Below are 23972 nucleotides of genomic sequence, written 5' to 3' on the forward strand. Positions count from 1 at the left end.
ATGATTGTTTTGCGGTAATGCTAAGTGTTTTTCAGAATATGTTACTAAATGCTGGTCACTATGTTACAGCCTCCTTAAAGAGCAAAATAACTGTCCATAAACTGCATAAACGTTACCATATAATCCCGGCATTGCCATGGTCTTTGTGTCACTTTAAACCTCGCCGTTAAAGTACATGTACATTAATTCATATATTAAGATCAATGTACTTTTTTAGTGTTATCACATGTGCTTTTACAACTGGCAATGTTGTTATTATGGTGATGAGGGCAGTTTGTGGCTTGTTACATAAAATTGTACTCATTCAGATATTTTCGGCACCTCCAAACATGAAAAGAATTGTAGGCCAAGACAGGCACTCTATCTATCTATCTATCTATCTATCTATCTATCTATCTATCTATCTTAAATGTTTTTTTTTTAAGTTTTAAGTACGAGGTCTTTTTTTCTGAGAGGGAGGGAGTTGAGATGTAATTCTAAATTCTGACTCTGAGGGCCGCTATTTGTCAAGGAAGCTAAAGATTTCATTTGTGCACGCCTTACACTCACCCACACCATCCTGAACAATCAGATAAAAAAAGGTCTTAATTCATGACCGTTATCCCTTAGACGTCTGAGTGAAATCTTCTCGTCGACTATTCTGAAATCGGTGGAGTGGAGGATCTACAGTTAATAGTTGTCTTTGTTAGTGGATTAAATCGCTGGATTGTTGTGTTTTAATGAGAACATCCCATTTGCTGTGATGTGGCATAGGTTATTGTTCTTCGTCCTTTCTTCTCAGTCCGCGTTCGGGCAGGTCAGGTACTCCATTTCCGAGGAAATGGCGAAAGGATCTATGGTTGGAAATATTGCACAGGACTTGGACCTTGATTTAAAAAGACTGAAATCTGGGAATGCGCGGATTTTCTCCGGGGACAGCACGGAATATGTCGAGCTCAACAAAGAGAGTGGCAGGCTTCTAATAAAAGAGAAAATAGATCGCGAGTCTCTGTGCGCCAAAACAACAGCTTGCGCTTTACACCTTCAAATGATTCTGGAGAGCCCGATGGAAATGTACACAATAACCGTCGAAATTATGGACATTAACGACAACGCTCCTACATTTCAGAATAAACAAATGAGGTTCGAGATTAGCGAATCAGCTGTGACCGGTGCGAGATTCATGTTAGAAAAAGCAGCAGATTCAGACGTTGGAACAAATGGTCTAACAAGCTATTCTCTTCAGCCAACAGATCATTTTGTTCTGGAACTACAAAATATGGCAGAGGGTCGCAAAAACGTAGAAATGGTTTTGCAAAGACCACTCGACAGAGAACAACAAGAACAATTTACGTTGATGTTAACAGCGACTGATGGAGGTGAACCAGTGCTCTCGGGTACAATCCAAATACACGTAACTGTTCTGGATGTCAACGACAATGCTCCTGTATTTACACAGAAGGTGTATAAAACCGTAGTAATTGAAAACTCCCTCAAAGGGTACAAAATAACAACAGTTAGTGCATCAGATGCAGATGAGGGTTCAAATGGGCAGGTGATGTATTACATGTCTAATTCAGATGTTGATGTTAAAGACGTTTTTATCATAGATCAGCTGACTGGTGATATTACCCTAAACGGTCAGATTGATTATGAAAAAATAAGTCACTATGAAGTCGATATTGAAGCTAAAGATCAAGGAGGACTCTCAGACTCGTGTAAAGTAATTATTGATGTTTTGGATATAAATGATAATAAACCAGTTATAACAGTATTGTCTAAGTCAAACTCTATATCAGAGAAGTCTAATCCTGGCACCGTTGTAGCAATGATGAAAGTAAACGATCCAGATTCATCTGTGAACGGGCAAGTTCACTGTAGTGCAAGTGACAGAATTCCATTTTCAATCACATCACCATCCAATAATTTCTTTATTCTGCGGACAGAGGAGTTACTCGACAGGGAGAGAGAGGCTGAGTACAACATCACTGTGATGTGCTCTGATGAGGGAGTTCCATCTCTGTCCAGCAGTGCTTCTCTTCGTTTACAGATTACAGATGTTAATGATAATGCTCCAGTATTTGAGAAAAGTAGCTATGAGGCCTTTGTGATTGAGAACAACACACCAGGTCTTACTGTATTTACAGTGAAAGCCAGTGATGCAGACTCCAACCAAAATGCCCGTGTTTCTTACATTTTAGAAGACAGCACTATTAATGGGGTTGCTGTATCATCATATGTGTCAATCAGTGCTGACAGCGGAGTCATTAGTGCATTGCGTCCTTTCGACTATGAGCAGTTGAAGGACTTCCATTTCCATGTAAAAGCGCAGGATGGAGGCTCTCCTCCACTTAGTAGCAACGTGACAGTGACTATTAAAATCCAAGATCAGAACGATAACGCTCCTCAGGTTCTGTATCCAGTACAGACTGGTGGCTCTCTGGTGGCTGAGATTGTGCCTCGTTCAGCAGATGTTGGCTATCTTGTGACTAAAGTGGTGGCTGTTGATGTGGACTCTGGACAGAACGCCTGGCTCTCCTACAAATTACAGAAAGCCACAGATAGGGCATTGTTTGAAGTGGGACCACAGAATGGAGAGATACGGACTGTGCGCCAGGTCACTGATAAAGATGCTGTAAAACAAAAGCTCACTGTTGTTGTGGAGGATAACGGACAGCCATCTCGTTCAGCTGTAGTAAATATTAATGTAGCTGTAGCGGACAGTTTCCCTGAAGTGCTGACAGAGTTCACAGACTTTACACAAGGCAAGGAATACAACGATAACCTGACGTTTTATTTAGTTTTAGCACTGGCTGCCGTTTCTTTCCTCTTTATTACCTGTGTAGTTGTTATAATATCAGTGAAAATCTACAGGTGGAGACAGTCTCGTGTTTTCTATCAGTCCAATCTCCCGGTTATCCCATACTATCCACCCGGATACACAGACACTGGAGTTACTGCACTGTAAAAAATGCAACTACATTTTGTTCACCTGACCTGGTAATTTGAGTTACTGAAACAAGGAAATCTAAGTTACTAGGCATTTACAAACAAAACCATGTCAGACCAACACATTCCAGCTTGGTATTGTGCAAAATGGGTTATTTACATTGCCCGAACAGGCAATTTTATGTTACATGATGCTGCTTAGTTAATTGAGAGTTTGCACATGCGCACTAAGGCACAAGAAAGAACGCGGGGTTTTCAAGTGCGGCACTGCAGGGGCTCTCAAGCGCAGCACAGCAGGGGCTGTGATCACTCCTCTCTCAGGCAGCTGCTTCAAGGTAAGCTAAGATATTTAAGATTTATTTTATTACTAGGTATTTTTGTAGATATGTGTTGTGTTTCTGTGAAATAATGTATTTTGGACATGTATTTAGCTTTAGATATATTGGCAGGCTCACTATCAGCTTAGTTAGAGAGTTAGCTAACGTAGCTAACTAGCAGTAGCTAACTAGCCCAGCTAGCAAACTGCTATCGCCGCATGGTTTTGGCACACAGTCTGAATTGAGTATTAAACATTCAACTAGCTAGCTAGGTATGTTAGCTTATGTTTCTGAAACAGTTGGTTAACATTCCAGTATTTGTTGGTTAGGCTAACCTAGGTATTAACTACCAGATAAATACACTAGATTACACTAATTAGCTAACCTAGGTTTGCCTCAGCTAAGAATTCCAGCCTGAAGAAAAGGCAGATAGTAACCTAGCAAGTTAGATAATTTTCTCTTTCCTCTGCCAGCTAACCTAACCTAGTTTAATTTAACCTATTTAGTCAGGTTAATGCTATATAAATATTTTTTTAAATTTCAGTACCAGTCATTGGGGAAAGAAGTTAGGTTCCAATTAAGCACTAATTTGGCCAGGTAAGTTAACTTACCGGTACACAAAACATAATTTGAATTGCACTGCCTCTGTGCTGCTCAGTTCATAAATTTAATTCAAAGCATTGCCATTTTTTTTATTATTTATGAAAGGACACCATTAATAAAACTTTACTCATATTTATCAAAACATGTTTAAACTATGCAAATATCAAAAATGATATTACGATACATTTGAGTAGTCAAGAATCTACTGAAAATAACAATTACTGAGTTGTCTCCTATAAATAATTTTATATTTAGGAGAATAAAGGTAGTTCAGACCACCAAGTATATTCAAGAAAGTCTCGCAGGAGTCTGTGATTTTAATGAGAATTTTTAAGTGTGGTGGTAAAATAACACTGTTTATCATGGTTAATTGTATGTTATTAATGTATGATGGTGGGATATGATAGTATTCATTTAATGTTATCTATTGAGTCAGTTTTCTTCCAGTTATGTTTTAAATGGGTTGCTTGTTTTTGTTAGTGCTTTAAATGTGAGATGTAATTGAGCTGTTTTCTCTTTTACAGTTTAACGGGGTTAGGAAGATTTTAGTGAATATGCACGCTGCCTGAAAAAGACTCAATGGAGTAGGTATGTACATAACTTAAATATTAATGTCAAAATTTAATGTGTACTTTCTATATACATGTATTTTAGATGATTTAAAGCAAATTCTGCCAGATGTGTAGCTGGGACTCTAACTACTAACTAATGCTTACTGATGCATATATACATTTATTAGGTAATGAGTTGGTGACACTGAGTTTATTGCCTTTCTAATCCTTTAAAACATTTGTTTTGGTTTCACACTTCAGTTCATACATAGCATATTAGTCCCATGGGAGTTACCAAATGGTTCATGATCATTTAAGGAATAATATGTTCTAAGATTGATTAAAATAAAATGTATATAAAAAATAATAATTTAAAATAATAGATAATTGAAATGGGTACATTTTTATATGAAAATGTTTATTGGTTTTTTTATGGAGAGAGATTAGTCTCAAAACTCCTGGAAAAAAGTGTAACTGATAATCCATCCAAGTTACATATAAATCACAAATAAATTTCACTGTTCACAAAAAAAAAATTCAGTTTGTGTCTCATGACCTACAATTTGTACAAATACTGTTTTTTATGTTAATGCTCCACAGATCTGTGAGGAGTTTTTTCGAGTTACCAACAAAGACCTGCTAGAAACTTTCAGCGCTGCCATGGAAAAGAACACCACCAAACTACTGAGACTCTACCGTGCCCGGAAGGGAGCTTTTGGGCATGATATGGAAGACCTATTGAAAAACTTGATGAAAAGGTCAGTTGTTATTTGGTTTTGGAAAAAGTAACACATTCTGTTAAACTACACACATTTAGACCTAAACTTTATTCTAATTATCTGCTCATATCTTTGTTTAAGACATCTGATATTGTCGCCTATCGAAAGAGTGCTGTGCTGGAAGGATTGCCTTCGTTTTTGAGAGAAGATCCTGTAAAGTTGTTTTAGAAATGTTTGGTAAGTAACAGACATCAAGAAACATGCATGTGAGATGAGAAACTTTCAGTTTTACTTTTAGGTTTAATGCATTTTTGTTTGATACTCTGTGTCTTTCCAATAGGATACAGATCCAGAAGATGAACAGACCAAAGGGGTATCTGTTGGAGTACTTGTGGTTTTAGAGGACAATGTCTCTGCTGCAGGCTCACCAGCAAATGAACATTGCCATTGTGCTGGAGGAGACCATAGTTCTGGATGGACTCTGCGACACCCCTACAGGCTTGGCATACCTCTTTGGCCTTTTCTGTGCTCTAAACCTTTCTTATCCAAAATTCTGAACTCCAAATTCAGATCCACTTTAATGTATAAATGCAGTGCTGGACATGTTGGTATACTGTATGATTTGTTGTGTTTAAATACATGCAGGTGTTGTTGCTAGTGTTGCAGGGTTCCGATTGGAAGCATTTTATCAAACGTGGCATCAGAGGTGACTTGTGTTGGATTTGATCCTTGTTAAAATGAAACTCTGACATATCTACATTATTGGCAAAATAGCTGTTTATGTTGCCCTACATTTTGTCCTGAATCTCTTTTTTTTACATTTTGAATGCCATTCTCGAGATGTTTTTGGACCTTGGCTCAAGATACAAATGACATGTACTTTTTTTTTTTCCCCCAAAATAAATTTTATCTGCAAGCCAGTGAACATGGTCACAGTAGTGAACTCCAGGATTTTTAGGTTTGAATTCCAAGATGTCTTTTTTTAGGAAAAAAGAAATTGAGGTTTGATGTGCAGTGTTCAAGGTATTGTGCAATGCCTGTTTGCAAAGATGCTCCTCTAAATACACATTATTTTTGGTGAAAAATATTTTAGAATTTTAATAAGTGTATTTTGTTTGACAAAAATATGACTATGTAGAGGCAGTTTTATCTTTCCAGCACTCATTGACCCAAGTAAAAAATGAATATCCTTTTTATTCAGTGGTTTGTAAACCTTTATAAAGAACTTTCTAAACAGTTTTAAGCTTTCTATGTTTTTTTTTTTTTTGATAATTACAGGACTCCTATTTTTTCACTGTAGCATTATGCAGAGGCATGTGACTAGGTAAACAAATACAGCATACGAGGTTTTTACCCCTACTTCTTTAAATTGCTTTTTTTTTCTTCATGGTTAAATGAGGTTAGATGACACTCTCAACCAACATTTTTAAGTGATAGTCTTCTTAATACGGTTCTAAATTTTGAATGCTGAGGGATTCCAATTCTTTGCATCTCTGTTATGCTATTTGCAAGTAACTGGTTGGAATAAAGTAATATTAATTAATATTTGATTGTCTTTTCTATGTACATAATGTTTTAATGTAGTATTACATGCAGGATGCTTGTTATATAGGAAAGATGTACTGGTTGAGTGAACAGTTGGCTAAACCAAATATCTTTAATAAAGACAACAAAAAAATCCTAATGCATCATGTTGCCTTAAAATATTCAGTTCGTTCAACATCTTTTTTTTTAGAAGTTAAGATTTTGCGTTCAGCTTATCAGTAATTCTTTGTATAACAAACACAAAAACAATCACACGCTCAACAGAAATATTGTAGTTCTCCTAACATTAAGATTGTAATAGCTTGAACAGAATAATCAGATCTATGTCGACAAGCAAATATAAGTTGGCTAAACAGATAATTCTCTATAAAAATGACAAACAGCACAGTTGTTGACAGAACTAAAAAATCTTGATGCATCATGTTGCCGTAAAATTTTGAGTTTTCTCAACAATTTATTTTTTACAGTGTGGAACACTGCCACACATGTATAATCATGACGTTTGTATGACAACCAATTCAAGAAAAAGTGACTGTAAATATTCTACGCTTGGTGGGCAGAGTGTATTAGTAGTGGATCCCAGTTTCACAGAGACTATGCAGCGTGCCATGAAGGAAAATTTCTTGCTGGATGACACAGATTCTCCAGACCTGGTAAGGAGACATTCTTACACAAAAGTTTGGTTTAATTTAACTGTGATGTAATTATTGAGGCATATTTGTTCACCCAAATGCTGCATCAGTAAGTGGGTCTTTTTCTTTAAAGAAAAGATCAACTTAGCTATGGACAGCCTAACTTTATCAAATACTTACTTTTATTTATTTCTGCAAAAATTTAAACTAAAGATTCATTAACTGGAACTAGACAGGATGAACCAAATCAAATAAATGTGACAAGTATTTTTGACAAGCTCATTTTCTTTAAAGGAAACATGCATTTTTATGACATATTTGTGAGTGTAAAATGTCAGTTAATGTGATGACAATCAGGAGTAATTAAGCAGCTCTGTTTTATATAGACAGCAAGGATCTGTCAAAGTATGATTTTCAGAACAAGTGTTTGTAAATGTTTATCATAGCTCAAACAAAAGAGATTCCATTGATTTCATAAGAAGAGTTGTTGTTCTTCCTCAAAAAAGAAGTGTGCTGCCAATCTACAGTTTATTAAAGAGTACATGGACTAGTCAGTTATGTGAGATTTAATTTCAGTGTATCCATAGGCTTCTTTTAAATACAAAAAAATACTTCACAAATAATCACAAAAATGAACAATGTTTGGACAGATGAGCCCACAATTTTGCTGTTTGGCTTAAGTTAGATGTTTTGCATTTGAAGAAAGGAAAACACTGCATTCCAGCATTAAACCTTTTCCTTGTCTTTGAAACAAAATGGTGGTTGTATCATGTTTTGTGACTGCTGCATCTGTTGTAGGACAACTTACCATCATTGATTTAACAATAGTTTTACTAGTCAATTTTGAAGACAACTATTTAGACATGTCAATGACCTGAAATTTAAGAAAAAGTTGGTCATGCGCAGGGTTAACAATTTAAGCACACAAGTGGTTATACAAAATAATGGTTAAAACAATCAAGTAAATGTTTTGGAAACCAAAGTCCTGACCTTATTTCAACTGAAATTTAGTGAAAGGTCCTGAAGCAAGCAGTTATTATGAGGAATATCACCAGCATAACAGAGCTGAGGCTGTTTTATACAGAGTAATGCACTAAAATTCCTTCAATGGGATGTGCAGAACTAATCAACAGTTTTTATGAACATTTAGTTGCAGTTATTGTTGTATATAGAGGTCACACCGGATAAGGAATGCAAAAGGGGTTTAAAACTATTACTACTCACATGTCCAAATTATTGTCTCATTTGTTTGATTTGCTTCTCCTTGTCTATTAGTTTTAAGAATAGTGTGAAAATAGGATGAAGTTTTAAGTTAAATGTACATAGAAAAATAGAATATTCTGAAGTGTTTCGCAAACTTTCTAGCAGAACTGCATTTTTTGAACCACTGTAGAATTCTTTGAAAGAAGTAAGATTGTGTTTGATAGGCTGTTCATAAATACTTTGAAATCACTCACACCACATAAGGTATTTAATCATCCTCACATTATTATTGTAATATACATAAATTCAAGGGTATTCAAGTATAAATGGAGAATACATTTACATTAAACGTTAACAGTGAATACAAGTTATTAGTTGTATGATATCGATGGTAACTACGTAAATGTGAATACAGTTTTATGTAATTTTAAAGCACAATACATTGAACATCCAAATATTTTTTACCTGCTTGTAGTTCCATTTTTTGGCTCAGAGGGCCGCTGTTGAACTGCAGTGGTCTTGCGCTTTGGTTAAACTCGTCCAACCCCTCTCAACGAAACTCCCTGTACCCGAAAGAAAAGAATGAAGGCAGGTTTTCTACGAAGTGTTTAAGTAATGCTGTTATAAAATAGCTTGCTGTAAACTACCTACATATTCGATTTGTATTCTTCGTTCCTGTAGATCCTAAAACATCGATGTAAGGATGGGAATATTGCTCAGCTCAGATAAAAAAATGTCTTTGTTTACCCTGTGGTACACGGTACTGCTTTTTCTGGTCTTTTGTTCTCGCATCGTGTTTGGGCAGATGACTTATTCCATTCCAGAGGAAATGCAGAAAGGCTCGACAATTGGAAATATCGCTCAGGATTTGGGTTTGGATCTGAAACGACTGAAGGCCGGGAGAGCTCGGATTTATACAGGCGATAATACGGAATACATTGAGCTTAACCGAGACAACGGACGACTTCTCGTCAAAGAAAGCATTGATCGTGAGTCTCTGTGCGCAAAAATCACCCCATGTGCTCTGCATCTCCAAATGATTCTGGAGAATCCGATGGAGTTATATTCTGTTACCGTAGAAATTAAGGATGTAAATGACAATGCTCCTAATTTCCAGAAGAGCGAAATTAGATTTGAGATAAGCGAGTCAGCAGCTGTGGGGGCCAGATTCGTGTTGGGGAGAGCGGTAGATCCAGACGTAGGAGTCAATAGTCTTCGTAGCTATTCTCTTAAGCCTACAGAGAACTTTGCTTTAGATGAGCAATCTGATGTGGAAAAAATTGTGGAGATGGTGTTACAACAACCCCTTGATCGAGAAAAGGAAGATCGATTAAATTTGTTGTTGACAGCGTTTGATGGAGGAGAACCACGGCTTTCGGGCACAATGAATATTTATGTAAAAGTGCTGGATGTTAATGATAATGCGCCTGTGTTTGCTCAAAAGGTGTATAAAGCCACAGTAACAGAAAATGCACCGAAAGGAACCAAATTGACAACCGTTAGCGCCACCGATGCAGATGAAGGCTCTAATAGTCATGTGACCTATCACATATCTGATGCATTAGACAGCTCTGTGATTGATATCTTTGACGTAGACTCCCAAAGTGGAGATGTGACAATAAATGGAAAGATTGACTATGAAATATCGAACCATTATCAAATACACGTTCAGGCTAGAGACCAAGGAGGACTCTCTGACTCATGCAAGGTAATCGTTGACGTATTGGACGTTAATGATCATCAGCCAGCAATTGATATCATTTCTATGTCCAGTTCTATATCCGAGAATTCCAAACCTAACACTGTCGTTGCCATGATAAAAGTAAATGACCCGGACTCGGGTGCAAATGGCCAAGTTCATTGTACCATCAGCGATAACATTCCATTTGCGGTGAGTACACCATCCAATAATTTCTTTAGCTTGCGCACAGAGCAGGAATTGGACAGAGAGAGAGAGGATGAGTACAACATCACTGTGATGTGCTCTGATGAGGGAGTTCCCTCACTCTCCAGCAGCGTTTCTCTCCGTTTACAGATATCAGATGTTAATGATAATGCTCCTGTCTTTGAGAGAAGTAGATATGAGGCCTTTGTGGTGGAGAACAACACACCAGGTCCCTCTATATTCACAGTGAAGGCCAGGGATGCAGACTCGAATCAGAATGCCCGTGTTTCTTACATTTTAGAAGACAGTACTGTTAATGGGGTTCGTGTATCATCATATGTGACTGTTAGTGCTGACAGTGGAGTCATTAATGCTGTACGCTCTTTTGACTACGAGCAGTTAAAGGACTTCCATTTCCGCGTAATTGCTCAGGATGGAGGCTCTCCTCCACTCAGTAGCAACGTGACAGTGACCATTACAATCCAAGACCAGAATGACAACGCTCCTCAGGTACTGTACCCAGTACAGACTGGTGGCTCTATGGTGGCTGAGATTGTGCCTCGTTCAGCAGATGTTGGCTATCTTGTCACTAAAGTGGTGGCTGTTGATGTGGACTCTGGACAGAACGCCTGGCTCTCCTACAAACTACAGAAAGCTACAGACAGGGCGCTGTTTGAAGTGGGACCACAGAATGGAGAGATACGGACTGTGCGACAGGTCACTGATAAAGATGCTGTGAAACAGAAGCTCACTGTTGTTGTGGAGGATAACGGACAGCCATGTCGTTCAGCTGTAGTAAATATTAATGTAGCTGTAGCGGACAGTTTCCCGGAAGTGCTGTCAGAATTCACAGACTTTACACATGGCAAGGAATACAACGATAACCTAACGTTTTATTTAGTTTTAGCGCTTGCTGCTGTTTCTTTCCTCTTCATTACCTGTGTAGTTGTTATAATATCAGTGAAGATCTACAGATGGAGACAGTCCCGTGTTTTCTACCAGTCCAATCTCCCAGTTATTCCATACTATCCACCCGGTTACACAGACACTGGAGTTACAGGAACTTTGCCTCATTTGTATAATTATGACGTTTGTATGACGACTAATTCGAGGAAGAGTGACTGTAAATATTCTACACTTGGTGGACAGAGTGTTTTAATGGTAGATCCCAGCTTTTCAGAGACTATGCAGCGCGAAATGAGGGATAAAGGTCTTCTGGAAGACCCCGTTTCTCCAGAGTTGGTAAGCTCTTTTTTACGTTATGTTAAATCATAGTGCATTTGTGCTCTATCCGTATGATTGTTTTGTAGTAGTGCTAAGTGTTCTTCACAATATGTTACTAAACGCTGGTCACTTTATTACAGCCTCCTTAAAGATCGATAGAACTGTCCATAGACTCCATTAACGTTACCATATAATCCCGGTATGGCCTTGGTCTTTGTGTCACTTTAAGCCTCGCCGCTAAAGTACGTGTACACTAATTTATATATTAATATCAATGCAATTTGTATTATTTTCACATGTGCTTTTACAAGTGGCACTGTTCATATAATGGTGATGAGAGCGGTTTGTGAGTACTCATTCAGGGCTTTTCAGCACCTCTTCTTATGGACAGCGTCATTTATTTGAAAATTGTAGGCCAAGACAGGCATTCTATCTATCTATCTATCTATCTATCTATCTATCTATCTATCTATCTATCTATCTATCTATCTATCTATCTATCTATCTATCTAAAATGTGCTTTAATTTTGCTTACAAGCTAGTTTCAAGTACGAAATCACCTGTCACCGTTGTAGCAATGATGAAAGTAAACGATCCAGATTCATCTGTGAACGGGCAAGTTCACTGTAGTGCAAGTGAAAACATTCCAGTATTCCATATTCTATCACATCACCATCCAACAATTTCTTTATTCTGCAGACAGAATAAAGCGAACAGGAGTTACTAGACAGGGAGAGAGAGGCTGAGTACAACATCACTCTGATGTTCTCTGATCCAGCATCGCTTCTACGTTTACAGATATCAGATGTTAATGATAATGCTCCAGTCTTTGAGAGAAATAGCTACGAGGCCTTTGTGACTGAGTCAAGGCCAGTGATGCAGACTCAAATCAGAATGCCCGTGTTGCATATTAGAAGATACTGTTAATGTGGTTCCTGTGTCATCATATGTGTTAATCAGTCCTGACAGCGGAGTTATTAGTGCATTGCGTCCTTTCGACTATGAGCAGTTAAAGGACTTCCATTTCCGCATAAAACCGCAGGATGGAGGCTCTCCAGTGGCAACGTGACAGTGACCATTACAATCCAAGATCAGAATGACAACGCTCCTCAGGTTCTGTATCCAGTACAGACTGGTGGCTCTCTCGTGGCTGAGATTGTGCCTCGTTTAGCAAATGTTGGCTATCTTGTGACAAAATTAGTGGCTGTTGATGTGGACTCTGGACAGAACGCCTGGCTCGCCTACAAACTACAGAAAGCTACAGAAAGCTTCACTGTTTGAAGTGGGACCACATAATGGAGAGATACGTACTGTGCGAAAGGTCACTGATAAAGATGCTGTGAAACAGAAGCTCAGTGTTGTTGTGGAGGATAACGGATAGCCATCTCGTTCAGCTGTAGTAAATATTAAAATAGCTGTAGCGGACTGTCAGAGCTCACAGTGCTGTCAGAGTTCACAGACTTTACACACGGCAAAAAAATACAACGATATTTTGACGTTTTATTTAGTTTTAGCGCTGACTGCAGTTTCTTTCCTCTTTATTACCTGTGTAGTCGTTATAATATAATATAAAAATATCAGTGAAAATCTACAGGTGGAGACAGTCCCGTATATTATATGAGTCCAATCTCCCAGTTATTCCGTACTATCCACCTAGTTATACAGATACTGGAGTTACTGGAACTCTTCCGCATATGTATAATTATGACGTTTGTATGACGACTAACTTGAGAAAAATGACTGAAAATATTCTACACTTGGTGGACAGTGATTTAGTGGTGGACCTCAGTTTTACAGAGACCATGCAGCGCGCCATGATGGATAAAAGGCTTTGGGAAGACCCCGATTCGCCACAGTTGGTGAGGGCTTTTATAAGAATTTGGTGGGTTTTAATATAATGTTATAAAGTTTTTAAATAACATCTATTCAATTATAGCTTACTGAAAAGCTATACTTATGCTTTGTTTTGTTATTTTAACTCCAAGAAGTGTCGGCCATGTGTTCGTAAGCTCTAATAATAACACATTATTGCTTATTAAAAAGTGTTGTTTAATAAAAAAAAAAACAGTATTTTAAATATGTTCACATTACATGAATCTTTGCAATTTAATCATAACATGGACATGGCTTTCTTTTCTTTTTAATATGATAATGGTTTTATTGTCCATATCTATAAATTTGTTATGGATTTTACTATTGTTTCGACATATACAAAAATACGATAATTATTTGATCTGTTGTTATTTAAGTTAAAATAATGCAAGGGTTTTACTGCGCTTTTACATCATGAAGTGAGTTCATAATGGGGTGATTGTTTTAAGATGTTAATTTGCTCAGCGCTTTTCAGAACCTCTTTTTGGACAGCTCCAGCCTATTTAAAGCCTGTAGCAAACCGAGGCCCTTTATATTTCTCCAACCAAAATCTATCTAATGTAACATGAAGTTATATTTAAATTATGTTGGAGAACGTTTACATGTGAGTTTATTTATTAGCGAATCTCGAGATGTAATTCTTAATTCTGACTCTGAGGGTCGCTGGGTAACAACGATGCACAGCCTCTGTTAAAGCACGCCTTAGACTCACCCACCCACACCACCCTAAACAATCAGAGAAAGAAAAGCTCTCCTCGGGTTTCTTTATTTTCGACGTCCACGTTAAATATTCTCGTCAGCTATCCGAGATAACTGAAGTTAGGATCTAGCTTTGATACGATTGTTGTAAATTTAAAGGCACTGGACTGTTGTGTCTTGATAAAAAAAAAAATCCAGCTGCAATGATGTGGCACAAGGTATTGTTCTTTGTCGTTATTTGTTCTCACTCCGCTCTCGGGCAGGTCAGTTACTCCATTCCAGAGGAAATGGCGAAAGGATCGATGGTTGGAAATATTGCTCAGGATTTGGGACTTGATTTAAAAAGACTGAAAACAGGGAAAGCGCTGATATTCTCCGGGGACAGCACGGAATACATCGAGCTAAACCGAGAGAGAGGAATGCTTCTAATAAAAGAGAAAATAGATCGCGAATCTCTGTGCGCCAAAACAACGCCGTGCGCTTTACATCTTCAAATGATTCTGGAGAACCCGATGGAGATGTACACAATAACCGTCGAAATCACGGACATAAATGATAACGCTCCAATTTTCCAAAAGGGAGATATCAGCTTCGAGATTAGTGAGTCTGCTATAATCGGAGCGAGATTCATGTTAGATGGAGCAGTGGATGCAGACGTTGGACCTAACGGTCTTCAAAGCTATTCTATTCAGCCAACAGATCATTTTGTTCTAGAGATGCAAAGTCATGCTGACGGAGGAAAAAATGTAGAGATGGTGTTAAAAAGACCACTCGATAGAGAACTAAATGAAAGGTTTACTTTGTTGTTAACAGCGATTGATGGAGGTCAACCAGTGCTCTCAGGTACAGTCCAGATACATGTTACTGTACTGGATGTTAACGATAATGCTCCTATATTTACGCAAAAAGTGTATAAAACTTCAGTCATAGAAAACTCAATAAAAGGCACAAAATTGACAACTGTCAGCGCCTCTGACGCGGATGAAGGCTCAAACGGACAGGTGACGTATTTTATTTCAAATTTAAACGAAGATGGCAAAGAGATATTTATGATAAATAGAGAAAGTGGTGAAATAACATTAAGTGGACAAATTGACTACGAGAAAACAACTCAGTATCAACTTGATATTAAAGCTAAAGACCAAGGTGGTTTGGCAGATTCATGTAAAGTTAATGTAGAAGTGATTGATATAAACGATAATAACCCAACTATAACAGTTATGTCTATATCAAATTCTATATCAGAAGAGTCTCCTCCTAGCACTGTTGTAGCTATGATGAAAGTATATGATCCAGATTCATCTGTGAATGGGCAAGTTCACTGTAGTATAGCTGAAAATATCCCCTTTTTAATCATATCAACATCTAATAATTTCTTTAGCCTGCGCACAGACCAAGAATTGGACAGAGAGAGGAATGCCGAATACAACATTACTGTGATCTGTTCTGATGAAGGAGTTCCCTCACTCTCCAGCATTGCTTCTCTCCATCTACAGATAATAGATGTTAATGATAATGCTCCTGTCTTTGAGAGACGTAGCTACGAGGCCTTTGTGGTGGAAAACAACACACCAGGCCTCTCTATATTCGCAGTGAAGGCCAGGGATGCAGACTCGAATCAGAATGCCCGTGTTTCTTACATTTTGGAAGACAGTACTGTTAATGGGGTTCCTGTATCATCATATCTGTCTGTTAGAGCTGACAGTGGACTCATTAATTCTGTCAGATCTTTCGATTACGAACAGTTTAAAAACTTTCATTTCCGCATAATCGCTCAGGATGGAGGCTCCCCTCCACTCAGTAGCAACGTGACAGTGACCATTAAAATTCGAGATCAGAACGATAACGCTCCTCAGGTACTGTACCCAGTACAGACTGGTGGCTCTATGGTGGCTGAGATTGTGCCTCGTTCAGCAGATGTTGGCTATCTTGTCACTAAAGTGGTGGCTGTTGATGTGGACTCTGGACAGAACGCCTGGCTCTCCTACAAACTACAGAAAGCTACAGACAGGGCGCTGTTTGAAGTGGGACCACAGAATGGAGAGATACGGACTGTGCGACAGGTCACTGATAAAGATGCTGTAAAACAGAAGCTCACTGTTGTTGTGGAAGATAACGGACAGCCATCTCGTTCAGCTGTAGTAAATATTAATGTAGCTGTAGCGGACAGTTTCCCTGAAGTGCTGTCAGAATTAATAGACTTTTCACATGGCAAGGAATACAACGACAACGTGACGTTTTATTTAGTTTTAGCACTGGCTGCTGTTTCTTTCCTCTTCATTACCTGTGTAGTTGTCATAATCTCAGTGAAGATCTACAGGTGGAGACAGTCTCGTGTTTTCTACCAGTCCAATCTCCCAGTTATTCCATACTATCCTCCTGGTTACACAGATACTGGCGTTACAGGAACGCTGCCTCATATGTATAATTATGACGTTTGTATGACGACTAATTCGAGGAAGAGTGACTGTAAATATTCTACACTTGGTGGGCAGAGTGTTTTAATGGTGGACCCCAGTTTTACAGAGACCATGCAGCGCGCCATGGTGGATAATGGGCTTTATGAAGACCCCGATTCTGCACAGTTGGTAAGGGCTTTTATAAGTATTTGGTGCGTTTTAATATAATGTTATGAGTTTTTTAATAGCATCCATTCAACCATATCTTTCTGAAAAGCTATACCTCTACTTTGTTTTTTAATTTTAAGAAGGTGTCTTCCATGTTTTCGTAAGCACTAATAATGACACATTATTGCTTATTAAAAAGTGTTTTTCATGTAAAAAAAAAAGTATTTTAAACATGTTCACTTGACATAAATGTTTGCAAGTTAATCATGACATGGTAATGGCTTTCTTGTCGTTCTAATATGAAAATGGTCTTATTTTCTATATCCATAAATGTGTTATAGATTTTACTATTGTTTCAGCATGTACGACAATACGATAATTAGGTAATCTGTTGTTATTTAAGTTAAAACTATGCAAGGGTTTTACTGCGCTTTTGCATTATAATGTGGTGATTGTTTTAAGATGTTGATTCCTTCAGCGCTTTTCAGAACCTCTTTTTGGACAGCTCCATATTGTTTAAAACCTTCAGCAAACCGAGCCACTTTATATTTCTTCAACCAAAATCTATTTAATGTAATATGAGGTAATATTGAAGTTATGTTGGAGAAAGTTTACATGTTGTGAATTTATTTATCAGAGAATCTCGAGATGTAATTCTTATTTCTGACTCTGAGGGTCGCTGAGTAACAACGATGCAGAGCCTCTGTTAAAGCACGCCTTAGACTCACCCACCCACACCACCCTAAACAATCAGAGAAAGAAAAGCTCTCCTCGGGTTTCTGTATCTCCAACGTCAACGTTAAATATTCTCGTCAGCTGTCCGAGATAACTGAAGTTAGGATCTAGCGTTGATAGCTTACGATTGTAGTGAACTTAAAAGCACTGGACTGTTGTGTTTGATGAGAAAATTCCAGCTGCAATGAGGTGGCACAAGGTATTGTTCTTTGTCGTCATTTTTTCTCACTCCGCTCTCGGGCAGGTCAGTTACTCCATTCCAGAGGAAATGGCAAAAGGATCGATGGTTGGAAATATTGCTCAGGATTTCGGACTTGATTTAAAAAGACTGAAAACAGGGAAAGCGCTGATATTCTCCGGGGACAGCACGGAATACATCGAGCTAAACCGAGAGAGAGGAATGCTTCTAATAAAAGAGAAAATAGATCGCGAGTCTCTGTGCGGCAAAACAACGCCGTGCGCTTTACATCTTCGAATGATTCTGGAGAACCCAATGGAGATGTACACAATAACCGTCGAAATCACGGACATAAATGATAACGCTCCAATTTTCCAAACGGGAAAAATCAGTTTCGAGATTAGTGAGTCTGCTATAATCGGAGCGAGATTCATGTTAGATGGAGCAGTGGATGCAGACGTTGGACCTAACGGCCTTCAAAGCTATTCTATTCAACCGACAAATCATTTTGTTCTAGAAATGCAAGGTCATGCCGACGAAGGAAAAAACGTAGAGATGGTGTTAAAAAGACCACTCGACAGAGAACGAAATCAAAGATTTACTTTGACGTTAACTGCAAACGATGGGGGTGAGCCAGTGCTCTCGGGCACAGTACAGATACATATTACTGTAGTGGATGTTAATGATAATGCTCCCATTTTTACTCAGAAAACGTATAAAGCTACCGTAAAAGAAAACTCAATAAAAGGTACAAAGTTAACAACTGTCAGCGCCTCTGATGCAGATGAAGGCTCAAACGGGCAAGTGACGTATTATATTTCAAAAGTAAACGAAGATGGTAAGGATATATTCATGATAAATAAAGACAATGGTGAAATAACAATTAGTGGACAAATTGACTACGAAAAAACACATCAGTATCAACTTGATATTAAGGCTAGAGACCAAGGTGGATTTGCAGATTCATGCAAAGTAGTTATTGATGTGGTGGACATAAATGACAATGAACCAGCTATAACCATCATGTCTATGTCCAATTCTTTATCAGAAGAGTCTCCTCCTGGCACTGTTGTAGCTATGATGAATGTAAACGATCCTGATTCGACATACAATGGACAAGTTCACTGTAGTATAAGTGAAAGTATCCCTTTTTCTATTACATCACCATCACACAGTATATTTAGTCTGCTTACAGAGCTGGATCTGGACAGGGAAAGGGATGCCGAATACAACATCACTGTTATGTGCTCTGATGAGGGAGTTCCCTCACTCTCCAGCAGAGCTTATCTCCGATTACAAATTTCAGATGTTAACGATAATGCTCCAGTCTTTACGAGAAGTAGCTACGAGGCCTTTGTGGTGGAAAACAATACACCAGGTCTCTCTATATTCGCAGTAAAGGCCAGTGATGCAGACTCCAACCAGAACGCCCGTGTTTCTTACATTTTAGAAGACAGTACTGTAAATGGGGTTCCTCTATCATCATATGTATCTGTTGGTGCTGAAAGTGGACTCATTAATTCTGTAAGATCTTTCGATTACGAACAGTTAAAAAACTTTAATTTCCGCATAATTGCACAGGATGGGGGCTCCCCTCCACTCAGTAGCAACGTGACAGTAACTATTAAAATCCAAGATCAGAACGACAACGCTCCTCAGGTACTGTACCCAGTACAGACTGGTGGCTCTCTGGTGGCTGAGATTGTGCCTCGTTCAGCAGATGTTGCCTATCTCGTGACAAAAGTGGTGGCTGTTGATGTTGACTCTGGACAGAACGCCTGGCTCTCCTACAAACTACAGAAAGTCACGGATAGAGCGCTGTTTGAAGTGGGACAACAGAATGGAGAGATACGGACTGTGCGACAGGTCACTGATAAAGATGATGTGAAACAAAAGCTCACTGTTGTTGTGGAGGATAACGGACAGCCATCTCGCTCAGCTGTAGTAAATATTAATGTAGTTGTAGCGGACAGTTTCCCTGAAGTGCTGTCAGAATTTACAGACTTTACACACGGCAAAGAATACAACGATCATCTGACGTTTTATTTAGTTTTAGCTTTGACTGCTGTTTCTTTCCTCTTCATTACCTGTGTAGTTGTTATAATATCAGTGAAGATATACAGGTGGAGACAGTCTCGTGTTTTCTACCAGTCCAATCTCCCAGTTATTCCGTACTATCCACCCGGTTACACAGACACCGGGGTTACTGGAACTCTGCCGCACATGTATAATTATGACGTTTGCATGACAACTAACTCGAGGAAAAGTGACTGCAAATATTCTACGCTTGGGGGACATAGTGTTTTAGTGGTGGACCCCAGTTTCACAGAGACCATACAGCGCGAATTTAAGGAAAATAACTTTCTTGACGATCAAGACTCCCCTGAGCTGGTAAGAGCTTTTTTCATTAAGTAGCTTGAATGTTGGTTGGCAGAAAATCTGTGAACACAATGTACCTTAATATACCAAACTATATATTACAAATCTAACTAGCAAAATAGGCTTTTGTACCTAGGTTCTTGTTTTAGTTACCTATATTGACTTATTTCAGTAAACGATTCATACAGTATTTTTTCACATCAAGTTTTGTAGCATGGATTTTTCTTTTCGTTTTTTTAAAGTAAAACTTCAAATCATAAACATCGTTATAAGCAGTACTTAGTTTGTAAGTGTATGACTTGGGAAGAAAATTAACATAAATTAACATCATATGCATTGTTAGTAAGTCTTAATTTTTTTTCTTGTTATTTTTCCACACTGATGTGACATTTTGATAATGAAACATACATGATCATATGACTATTTCACTTAATTTTAAATGGCCATTGAAAGACAACTTTTAACATTTGTAAATGTTTGCATGTGCTAAAATTTACAACCGTGCATATTGTCTTATTTCACTCTTGCAAGACAGTATGTATGTTAATCATCTGTATTCATCATAATACGATTAATTTGTATAGATATTTTGGATAATTCCTGTTTGTTTTTAATTGCAAATAATTCATTATGTGCATATGTTCACTTTGGTGAACGGAAATATGTACGTTGACATTTTGTTCTAAAATACTAGTGTGGTCAACGGTGAACCGTAGGTCATACTGCTTAATTGTGCTATGTTTTTTTTTTTAACTATTTGCGCATAATATATATAATAACGACTTCCTTTTCTATAAATATATTAAATGCATTTGTAATTCTCAGTTTTAACTCAGAGGGCCGCTGTTTATCAACAAATCTCAGCCTCCCTTCTTTGATCTCTTCAGAATCGTCCACAGTTTCAGGAGACCAGGAGAGAGAATAAAAAGCTTTCACACAGCGCATTGAGAGGTGGGGACGTTTCATCGCACTAAAACAATAATTAATGACAGATTTCATTTTGAATGTCACGAAGGAGTTAAACCCGGTGAAGATTATTTACTAAGATCTTTGTTGCTTTCGAAAAAATGGCCAATTCGGTGGTGCTGCACAGGGTATTGTTCCTCGTCGTCCTTTCTTCTCACTCGGCGATCGGGCAGGTCAGTTATTCCATTCCCGAGGAAATGTCTAAGGGCTCTATTGTTGGAAATATTGCTCAGGATTTGGGACTTGATTTAAAGAGATTGACATATGGGAAAGCACGAATCTTTACGGAGGACAGCATGGAATACATCGAGTTGAATAAGGAGAAGGGGGTGCTTCTCATTAAAGAAAAAATAGATCGTGAGGCTCTTTGTGCAAAAATGATTCCATGTGCTCTACATTTGCAGATGATTCTCGAGAACCCGATGGAGCTGTACACAATTACTGTCGAAATCAAAGATATAAATGACAATGCCCCGTTTTTCCAGACCGAGGAAATCAGCTTTGAGATAAGCGAATCGGCAGTAACAGGAGCCAGATTCGCACTAGAAAGAGCAATAGATGTCGATGTTGGTACTAACGGCCTTCAGAGCTACTTGCTTAAACCTACAGATCATTTCGTTTTAGAATTACAGAATCTGGCGGGTGGAGATAAAAGCATTGAGATGGTTCTACAAAAACCTCTTGACAGAGAAAAACAAGAACGATTTACTTTGTTGTTGACAGCAAACGATGGAGGTGAGCCAATGTTGTCTGGATCAGTAAAGATTCATGTTATAATATTGGATGCTAATGATAATGCTCCTGTGTTTAATCAAAAATTATATCGGGCGACTTTATCAGAGAATGCAGTTAAAGGCACAAAACTGATTACTGTGAGCGCCTCTGATGTTGACGAAGGTTCTAACGGCAAAGTGACATATTACATGTCAAAAACGTTAGATAGTTTATTAGATTTGTTTACTGTGGATCAATACAGTGGTGAGATAGTCTTGAACGGTCAGGTTGATTTTGAAAAATCGAATAATTATCAGCTGGAAATTCAAGCAAGAGATCAAGGAGGACTCTCTGACTCGTGTAAAGTAGTTATTGTCGTGATGGACGTAAATGACAACACGCCATCAATCAACATCCTCTCAATGTCAAGTTCTGTATCAGAAATGTCTAAAATTGGTACTGTAGTTGCCATGATGAAAGTAAATGACCCTGATTCTGATGTGAATGGCCAAGTTCACTGTACCATTAGTGACAAAATTCCCTTTTCTATTACATCACCATCCAACAGTATATTTAGCCTGCGCACAGAGCAGGAGTTGGACAGAGAGAGAGATGCTGAGTACAACATTACTGTGATGTGCTCTGATGAGGGAGTTCCCTCTCTGTCCAGCAGCGCTTCTCTCCGTTTACAGATTTCAGATGTTAATGATAATGCTCCAGTCTTTGAGAAAGGTATTTACGAGGCCTTTGTGGTGGAGAACAATACACCAGGTCTCTCTATTTTCACAGTAAAGGCCAGTGATGTAGACTCCAACCAGAATGCCCGTGTTTCTTACATTTTAGAAGACAGCACTTTTAATGGGGTTTCTGTATCATCATATGTGTCTGTAAGTGTTGACAGTGGAGTCATTAATGCTGTGCGATCATTTGACTTCGAACAGTTAAAGGATTTTCATTTTCGCGTAAAAGCGCAGGACGGAGGCTCTCCTTCTCTCAGTAGCAACGTGACAGTGACAATTAAAATCCAAGATCAGAACGACAACGCTCCTCAGGTTCTGTATCCAGTACAGACTGGTGGCTCTCTGGTGGCTGAGATTGTGCCTCGTTCAGCAGATGTTGGCTATCTCGTGACTAAAGTTGTGGCTGTTGATGTGGACTCTGGACAGAACGCCTGGCTCTCCTACAAATTACAGAAAGCCACAGACAGGGCGCTGTTTGAAGTTGACCCACAGAATGGGGAGATACGGACTGTGCGCCAGGTCACTGATAAAGATGCTGTGAAACAAAAGCTCACTGTTGTTGTGGAGGATAACGGACAGCCATCTCGCTCAGCTGTAGTAAATATTAATGTAGCTGTAGCGGACAGTTTCCCTGAAGTGCTGTCAGAATTTACAGACTTTACACACAGCAAGGAATACAACGACAACCTGACGTTTTATTTAGTTTTAGCACTGGCTGCTGTTTCTTTCCTTTTCATTACCTGTGTAGTTGTTATAATATCAGTAAAGATCTACAGGTGGAGACAGTCTCGCATTTTCTATCACTCCAATCTTCCTGTTATTCCGTACTATCCACCCGGATACACAGACACTGGAGTTCCTGGAACTCTGCCGCACATGTATAATTATGACGTTTGCATGACAACTAACTCGAGGAATAGTGACTGTAAATATTCTACACTTGGTGGACAGAGTGTTTTAGTAGTGGATCCCAGTTTTACAGAGACTATGCAGCGCGACATGAAGGAACAAATTCTCCTTGAAGAGTCCGATTCTCCACAATTGGTAAGCACCTATTGTATCAGATCGTAGCTTTTATCAACAAATCAGCGTTTTAGACAGTTTATGTATTAACGTTACAACCACTGCTACTACTACTACTACTACTAATAATAATAATAATAATAATAATAATAATAATAATAATGATAAAAATAATCATAATAATAAAAAGAAGAAAGAAGAATAATTATTTTTTTGCATATGTGTTATAAACATATTTGTAGGCTTTCAAAAATTATATTTGTTCAAACATTCTGTTACTTTCTGCTACATTCTGAGTTATTTTATATTTCATCCAACTGACCATTAAATCATGCATTCAGAAACTCCCTGTTTAACTGTGTACTTCAGCTCTTTTCAGCACTACTTGTCCTGGACAGCACCACAAAATCTGTAATTGATATTTACCTAAATTGAAGAGTCTGTGTTTGTCTTAGCAATATTGTAGTCATTTATGTCCCTGGTGCTGCCTTT

At 38.3% G+C, this 23972-nt stretch overlaps 1 protein-coding gene across 15 annotated transcripts in view; it reads left to right on the top strand.

Moving 5' to 3' along the window:
- LOC111188804 (protocadherin gamma-C5-like) overlaps positions 1–23972 on the top strand; it is a 100205-nt gene that overhangs the window by 9586 nt on the left and 66647 nt on the right. The window contains exons 1-5 of one of the 15 annotated variants that reach the window (XR_007427439.1): positions 241–3263; positions 4373–4436; positions 5000–5157; positions 5260–5355; positions 5459–6806. The exons of 8 other annotated variants lie outside the window; for them this stretch is intronic. Coding sequence is in view for 6 of the 7 variants with exons in the window: in XM_049468739.1 (XP_049324696.1) it covers positions 9202–10612; positions 22489–23501 (2424 nt within the window). In the remaining variant the exon portion in view is untranslated. Of the gene's footprint in view, positions 1–240; positions 3264–4372; positions 4437–4999; positions 5158–5259; positions 5356–5458; positions 6807–9051; positions 11626–14093; positions 16242–17649; positions 19525–21182; positions 23502–23972 lie in introns of those variants that run through there. 6 more of the 15 variants (XM_049468739.1, XM_049468755.1, XM_049468738.1 and 3 more) reach the window with 6 other exon arrangements.

This window comes from Astyanax mexicanus, chromosome 20, assembly GCF_023375975.1.
Source record: "Astyanax mexicanus isolate ESR-SI-001 chromosome 20, AstMex3_surface, whole genome shotgun sequence".
Taxonomy (NCBI): domain Eukaryota; kingdom Metazoa; phylum Chordata; class Actinopteri; order Characiformes; family Acestrorhamphidae; genus Astyanax; species Astyanax mexicanus.